The sequence below is a fragment of the Camelus dromedarius genome, chromosome 4 (genome assembly GCF_036321535.1).
Source record: "Camelus dromedarius isolate mCamDro1 chromosome 4, mCamDro1.pat, whole genome shotgun sequence".
Taxonomy (NCBI): domain Eukaryota; kingdom Metazoa; phylum Chordata; class Mammalia; order Artiodactyla; family Camelidae; genus Camelus; species Camelus dromedarius.
The window spans coordinates 67,564,127-67,571,610 of NC_087439.1; the positions used below are offsets into that span (position 1 = coordinate 67,564,127).

The window sequence follows — 7,484 nt, forward strand, 5'->3', positions numbered from 1 at the left end:
GGATATATGTCCATCTTTCATCCCCCATGATATCATTTTAAATATGAACATTTTTGGAAAATTCTGGGTTTGTGCAAATATGTATAAAGTTGCTATAAACATGAAACACTGACATCCAGATAATAGATAGGCAGCCCAATATCAGAATGATTTCAGAAAAAGAAAGTGTGTAGACCTATTGATAATTTCCACCTTCTATTCCTGTAACTATATTTATATAGACACCAGTGTAAGACCAATAAAACATACCCGTAAGTCAGTGACCTCTTCATTGTGTAAATCGGTTGCATTTTAGACTGTACCAGTATTTTGACTTCTATTCATTTATCCTTTTTGTTAACAGATGACAAAGAGTTATGCAGAACCATAGTAGATCGATACTGTGAGGGATGCTAAGATGCATAAGGTACTTAGAGTTTACAAAGTGAGATTAAACCTGCATAAGAACAATCCTAAAATAAGGTAGTTGGTCGTAAGTACCATAAGGGAGCCGAGAAAAGTCCAGATTGTTCAGAAAGGAAAGAGATGACCTTCAGTGTGGAGGTGAAGAAACACTGGAAACCTGTCCTTGCCATTGGGGTTTCCTAAACATCCTGCTTCTTTTCCAGGCCTCTGCTGGGACCCTTGTCTTTTATGAATATAAACTCTGCTACTCACTACAATTTTTAAAACCTATTTAATTTCCTATGATTTCTTGATTTTATTTTGGAAGTTGTTACAGGGAAGCTGTGCTATTTCTTGAATCAGTATCCTTTTTTATTTCATCTCTCAGTTTTTAGAAATGCTAATATCAGATCATTTATAGGCTGTGTTTCTTACTTTGAGTCTCATGCAACCATCAGATCCAGTTTTGAAAATTATTAGAAGAAAAAAATCTGTGCAGCATAGCTCAGCCTACCCCAAGATTCTACCATTCCCCAGCTTTCTGGTTTCTGTCACATCCTGGATAGCATAAGGGAGGCAGGAAGAGAAAGGCTCACTGTAAGTTTCCAGCCCTTTGTGCAGCCCTTAACCCTGCCCCCTCCACCACCAGGGTTTTCAATATTCCACTCTGGGGTCTCCCTTGGATAGGCTCCCAGGATCAGGAAAAAAGCTGAAGAAAGAAAAAAAAGAAAAGAAAAGAGAACTGTGTAAGCTCATCCCTAGTTTGGGCAAAGAGACTCCTAAGGCTGGGGAAGAAAGAGGAAGGGTGACGAGCAGGAAGGAAGGGGGTTAAGCAACCAAGGGCAGAAGAAAATTATGGAGCAAATGGTGGTCTGGAGTTACATTTCAGGGCAGTGCTCCCTGCCCTTTTAGTTAGGAAGCCGTGCAGATCTGTTTCTTTTTCCGCTAGGCTAAGCGGTCAGCATCTAGGGCCTGTGAGCTTTCCATCATACTTTTTTATTCTTAACAATTTTAAGTTTGAACCACCTCCCTATGGTTTTTTCTTAAGCCTTTTGTATTTTTATAGCATCTAACACAGTGATACTGAATGAGTCAGTTTTGAATTCCCACACTGTGCCCAGCCCTTGTGCTAGGGACGGCTGAAAATGAGAAAGAATCAAGGTTTCAGGGTTATTGTGATCACTTACGGAGCATGCAAAAAAAGGTGGGCTCTTATAAAAATCTTCCACTCCAACGGCAGAAACAAAAGGAAAAAAAAACCTCTTTCTCTATATATACCTATGCCTCTGAGCCCATTGGTTCAAAAAGTTCATTCAGTATCCTGGCTCACATGAATGTATAAGCATTGCTCATAATAGCAAAAAATCATACAGCAATTTTAAAGAATTCAGTAACTAGATTGGTTAAAATATGAAGACAATGGATTATGTAGCTGTGAAAAACTAAGGAAGTCTTTTATGTACCGATACGGAATGTCCAAGATATCATCTCCCAGATATCCAAGTCTACGTCTATGGACAAAGTTTACGATGCAGAAGTTTGTGTTGTACACTACAGGTAGCCCATACGTATGCTTACTAGTTCTGGAAAGATCTAAGAACCTGGTGACATTGGTTGCTTTCATGGAAGTGATTGTAAGACCTGAGGGACGGGGGGACTTCACTGTATAACCTCTTGAACTTAGAACCATGTTAATGTATTATCTCTTTATTTAAATATGACATTGAAAGATACCATTTAATGTACTTCTTATTCAAGACCATGGAGTCAAGATTTGAAGTCACGTGCTTCATCATTCATTATTTTAAGATTTTTAAGACAGCTATGGTTTGAATTGACCATTCTAAATTTTTAAACTCCTTTTACTTTTAATCAAATTTTTGATAATTAATCATTAATAATTTTTAATACTTAACATCTTGGTTAAGCTATTTGGTACTCAAACCCTTTAATATGTCAGATTATGAATTATTTTTGGCTATTCACTAGTTCCATCTCCACTTTTCCATAGCATTTCTAGAAACGCCAGTTTCTCCCATTCTCCAGAAAATGAAGTGCTGCCCTCTGCTGGCTCTTACGATACTGACAACCTGAAAATTTCCAGTGATTTTAGACCGGTCTGTTGGACTAAACATTGCTTGATTTTACTCATCAGCACATACATGTCTGATTGAATAAATTTTTAGAATTTAAACAACTTCCCATACTCAAAGTAGTCACATACAAAGAAAATCAGATGGAGGGAAGAAAACAGCATTGTCTGGTTCTGCTAGGAAAACCTTCACGTCAAACATTTAATCTCCTGTCTAAAAAGAGATTACAAAATGAACGCTTAGAGGTCAGCAATTCCCAAACTCTACTTTTGTGAAAAATATTACTGTAAAAAATACATGAGATGTTCTACATACCCCAAGTTAATTGTTCAAGATGCAGCTATTCCAATATTTGACTACCACTTGACTCCACCGCTGCCCTCATCTCAATACCTTTACCTGCAGCACTACCTCAGTAGTGAAGTACCCCCGCCCCCAGAGGCTCAATCAGACTTTCAAACCCAAGTAAAATGTCCCACCTCCACACCCAAACCAGGCTTATGAACCACAGCCTCGGGGTCAATCGCCCATATCAATCTCCCTCCCAGGACACAAGGCTACTCAAAATCATTCTCAGTACAAGTTCTCCCTGAACAGTACAGGAGGCATTAAATTGGTAAAATCTGCCTTGACAAATGGCTAGAATTCACGACAAACCCTGGGCATCCTTACCTCCTCTGGATACGTGTCCTTTGGTAACACTGCACACCCCAGCTCATTAATACTTAACATTATTTTCACTTGGGATTCGTAGTTGTGTGTGTGTTTTTTTTTTAATCGTAAGTAACCCCTAAATTGAAGATACTAGGGTCAACAAATAATTTTGGCAGCCATTTAAGTCACTGGTTACTAACTGTAAAAGGAGTTAGTCCTGGCACTTAATTCCTTATCTCCAAATATTTCATTAACTATCTGGCAAATTATTATTCACTATGTGCCTGGTACTTACTGCGCTAAGCACTTTACCTGTTTGGACCCATTTCTCATGATTCTTTAAGGTACTCTCAACATTCTCACTGAGTAAACCCAGCTTAGATAATAAGTAACTTTGAAACAAGGTCTTGAACCATTATACACCAACAGGGCTAATTATATAAAATTAAGAGCTCTTAACTACAAGATTTTTACATTAAGTTTATTTCCCTGATTTCTTTTAAAAAGAAGGCTAATACAAAAACCTTCAAGTAGTAAAGCACATGCTTAGCATGCACAATGTCCTAGGCTCAATCCCTAGTACCTCCTCTAAAAACAAAACTATATCATTATACATTGAGGACACATTAATGGGTACATAAATTGCACTGAGTCTATTTCTATTCATTTGTTTATAAAATCTACTCTGTACATATATATACTCACAGTATTCCCTTCTATTTGGGCTAAATGTCAAATGACAATGCTGACCCAAGTTTACATTATTTATGAATTATCTATCCATTGAATTTCTTCCCTCAAAATGTAAAGAATATAAATACCACCATCCTATTTAGGAGTCAAGAGGCAAAAGTTGTCTTTCAAGCTTTTATTTAAGGGCAATGATTTTAGATCTTGTTGAACGCAGCCACGTCCATTGACTGCACATAGTCCTCAAAAGCAGTGATCCGTTCCTCCAGCATATCTGTTCCAACCTTATCGTCTTCAACTACACACTGTATTTGAAGTTTTTTAATTCCATACCCCACTGGAACTAGTTTAGCTGAAATGAACATTAAGAAAAACCTTAGTTAGAAAAGTTCTGTTTGGCAAAGGCTGAAACTATATGCAAATTCCAGATGCCAGTGTCAAAAGGCAAAGACTCAACTCACAGGAGCCCCAGACCAAGCCATCTGCTTGGATGCTTCTGACGCACTCCTCTAACTTTGCCATGTCAGTCTCATCATCCCAAGGCTTCACGTCTAATAAGATGGAAGACTTGGCAACAAGTGCTGGTTCTTAAAAAAGTGCAAGAAATAGCATTATTCAAATTATTTTTGCCCTATTATTTTTACTCTACTTCAAGACATTTAACCAATCTTAATTTGTTTCTAAATAGATCATCCAAGCCACAGAAAACCATAGAAAATACATCTTGTGTTTGTCACACACATGCCCACTTTCTGTTTTGCTAAGAAAGAGGTGTGTGATTGTGTGACAGTTCCTTTCCCACAGAGGAATGCCACAGCTGCCACCAGAAGGACAGCTGCAGACCAGTAGCTGTGGAAGTTCTGAAGCTCTATCCACCTTGACGGAAGGTTCTGAAATACTGACGTATTCAATGAATATGGAGGAAAAGAAATTACTTGGGTGATCAATCTTTGAGAAAGATTATTCACGTCATTATGAAAGGAGTTAAGTTAAACAAACACAAATTATAAAATGACCTACTTTTGGCTTTCTTTGACTCGTACTGTGCAAGGCGTTCTTCTCTTAGCCTCTTGGCTTCTTCGCTTTCCTGAAAAGGAAAAATTTAACATATTTCACAAAGGTGGTTGGTCCTCCACTTAAAGCTGGTGGAGTCATAAAAAGACCAGCTTTATCAGAAAAAACAAATCCATCACGAGCTCAGCCGAAAGATGGTGATTTGATTTTATTCATCATGTAGCCAGTGATAATTTTTAAAAGGCAGGTAATACAGTGAAGCCAGGATTGGAACACAGGCCTTCTGGCTACAAAGCCTGTGCTTAAGCACAATGATGCATACATATTTCAATTTACGCCATACCTCCTCATCATCAGATCCAAAGAGATCAATGTCATCGTCATCTTTACTATCTGCAGCTCCACTTTCTGTGGTGTCTTCCACATCAGCAGGGCCATACTTGCCCAAAGCTTTCTTCACTCCTGGCAGGCTTGAAAAAGTTTTAATCAACTACTATTAGGTTGGTATGATGTCTTTTTTCAAACACATGAGAACTTGTTTTCATTACTATTTATCAATAGATCCCCTTTCTACCAAGAATTTACCCTTCAGCACTCCCAGATAAATACTTTAATAGGTTTAGCTCCTCATCTAGCAAACATTAGTAGCATGTGAGACATTATATTCGATAGACACGATTTACTTTCAGAATGATTATTTGTTTGAGATATCATTAAACATGCTCAGTCCATTCTTAGTGAACTGGAGTCCCCAAACGTCCATCCTTTTTGGCAGTTTCAGAAGAATGGCCAAGAATTGGGGGTGGTGGGGGCATAGCTCAGTAATAGAGCACAAGCTTAGCATGCACGAAGTCCTGGGTTCAATCCCCAGTATCTCCATTAAAACAAACAAAAAAAGGGCCAAGGAGTAAAGAATGAGCTACGATTTCACCTCAGATTGGTCCCCCCAGGTCAGGGTCAATCACGTTGACACTGGTAGGGCAACGTGGGGAAAAGCTGAATTGACGTTGTTCTTGAAGTAAAATTTATAATTTATGGCAAGACAAGAAAAATTTAAACAAAGTTTTTCTTTGCTCTTCTGGGCCTCCTCCTTCCCCTTTAGTGTGTATTGTGCATCTGCATTAACCAGACCTCCTTAGGAGGTAACACTTCTCCTTAATTTTTGGCCACGATGACCCATGACCCACTACTTGCTTTGTATGCGCAGATTGGGATTATACAAACTCAATTATGTGTCATTTAACATACAGCCCTGTCTCAAAAACGTATATTGGGAGAACAGTTCTCAGAGCTTTCTGAGGGGCTTTTCCCAAATTATAATCCTCAGTGTGGCTCAAAATAAAATCTTCAATTTCTTTCTTTGATTGACTGACCAATTTTTCATCAAAAACTGTCCATGTTCTACCTGTTCTGTTAAAAAATGGAGGACTTCAGTCTCCTGGCCTTCTAAAGTCACAGAGGAATTTAACTCACAATATCCCAACAAAACTAAAGTAGCCTGAATCCTAGTTTGTCATGTAAAAATCCCGAGCTGAAGCTCAGAAAGCATTCTGTTCTTCAAATAAACACAAAGACTATTTTACCTGGCCTTTTCCTTTTCGTAAGATTTGATGTGATTATACCAACGTAGGGCATGACACAAGTCGGCAGGTGGCGGGCCGGAGACTGCTTCAAATACTGCCACATCTGCCTGTGACGGCACATACCTGCCGAGGACACAAAAGCAATCACACGTGCCTTTAAAAGAAAAGCCACAAACACCGGTAAATAAACGATAAACGCTACTACCCCCCGTCAAATTAACTAGTGGCAACTCGCTCATTTATTTCCAGACTACCTAAGCTGCTTTAGTTTTTTTTAAGACACAATCTCCTTAGGAGCAGGGACCATCCGTTTGGTTCTCCGCGCTATCCTGAGACACGCCTGCTACTTAGAGCTCAGAACTTGCAATCGTTAACGTAAATCTACAGGCTTACATTTGTTAACTGAGCAGAGACGCGGAGAAACACTGTTAAGTAAGAGGAAAGAAAGCAAATTTAACTCTCCTCCTCTCGCCCGGGCCCTGGGACCCCAATTCCTTTGCTCCAGCGGCAGCGGAGGCCGCGCCACGTGGCCCCACCGCACTCGGCCCGCCCGTCCGCTCACCCCTCGATGTAGCTCTTGTCCGCCAGGTAGTCGTTGAGCACCTGGAGGCCCGCGGGACTTTTCAGGTCTCCGAAACCCATGACGACGGCTGATCCGGGAACTGAACGGTAGCGGGGAAAAGAGGAGCCCAGGCAACCGGCGCCAAACGCTAAGAGGGAAAAAGGGCCGCGAAAAAGCCGGAAATTCCTTATATAGAGACGGAGGCGTTTCTCTCCGATGCCTCCGGCCGAAGGTTAAAGGTCAAAGTCCGTTTAGCTTCCTCAACGTAAAAATCAAGGGCTCTGAATTAATGAGTCAGAAATTATCCGCTGGACTTTCTGTGTGTTTGGAAATCAGTTAATAAAAGGGTATGTCTTAAATTACTACGTCCAAGACTTCCGAAGATTACAGGAACTGCCTTTAGAAGCGCCGGAGATGACCGAAGACGCTCGGCCTAGGCCGCAGGGCTACTTCCGGCGGAACTGCGGATTGGAGCCGGCCCTCTCACCCCGCCCCCGCACCCCC

At 40.3% G+C, this 7,484-nt stretch overlaps 1 protein-coding gene and 2 non-coding genes across 3 annotated transcripts; all 3 read right to left on the reverse strand.

Annotated features, from left to right (window-relative positions):
- Positions 1-3,984: 3,984 nt before the first annotated feature.
- On the reverse strand, positions 3,985-7,417 carry EEF1B2 (eukaryotic translation elongation factor 1 beta 2). Its single transcript, XM_010992056.2, has 6 exons — positions 6,981-7,417; positions 6,419-6,541; positions 5,179-5,305; positions 4,842-4,908; positions 4,283-4,408; positions 3,985-4,173 (listed from the first exon to the last, which is right to left on the reverse strand). The coding sequence occupies exons 1-6, from the start codon at positions 7,058-7,060 to the stop codon at positions 4,019-4,021; spliced, it is 678 nt and encodes a 225-aa protein (XP_010990358.1). The 5' UTR covers positions 7,061-7,417; the 3' UTR covers positions 3,985-4,018.
- Positions 4,546-4,678, reverse strand: LOC116153165 (small nucleolar RNA SNORA41). Its single transcript, XR_004136959.1, has one exon. It is a non-coding gene; the product is annotated as a small nucleolar RNA SNORA41 (small nucleolar RNA).
- LOC116153163 (small nucleolar RNA SNORD51) lies at positions 4,985-5,062 on the reverse strand. Its single transcript, XR_004136957.1, has one exon. It is a non-coding gene; the product is annotated as a small nucleolar RNA SNORD51 (small nucleolar RNA).
- Positions 7,418-7,484: the final 67 nt, after the last annotated feature.

What these genes read in the sequence shown, in the direction of transcription:
- EEF1B2 (XM_010992056.2), bottom strand. Translation starts at nt 7,060, where the DNA reads ATGGGTTTCGGAGACCTGAAAAGTCCCGCGGGCCTCCAGGTGCTCAAC. An exon ending in TACGAAAAGGAAAAGGCCAG is followed by an intron (nt 5,306 to 6,418) that starts GTAAAATAGTCT and finishes AACTTTTTCAAG; the next exon opens with CCTGCCAGGAGTGAAGAAAG. An exon ending in TGGCTTGGTCTGGGGCTCCT is followed by an intron (nt 4,174 to 4,282) that starts GTGAGTTGAGTC and finishes TGTTCATTTCAG; the next exon opens with CTAAACTAGTTCCAGTGGGG.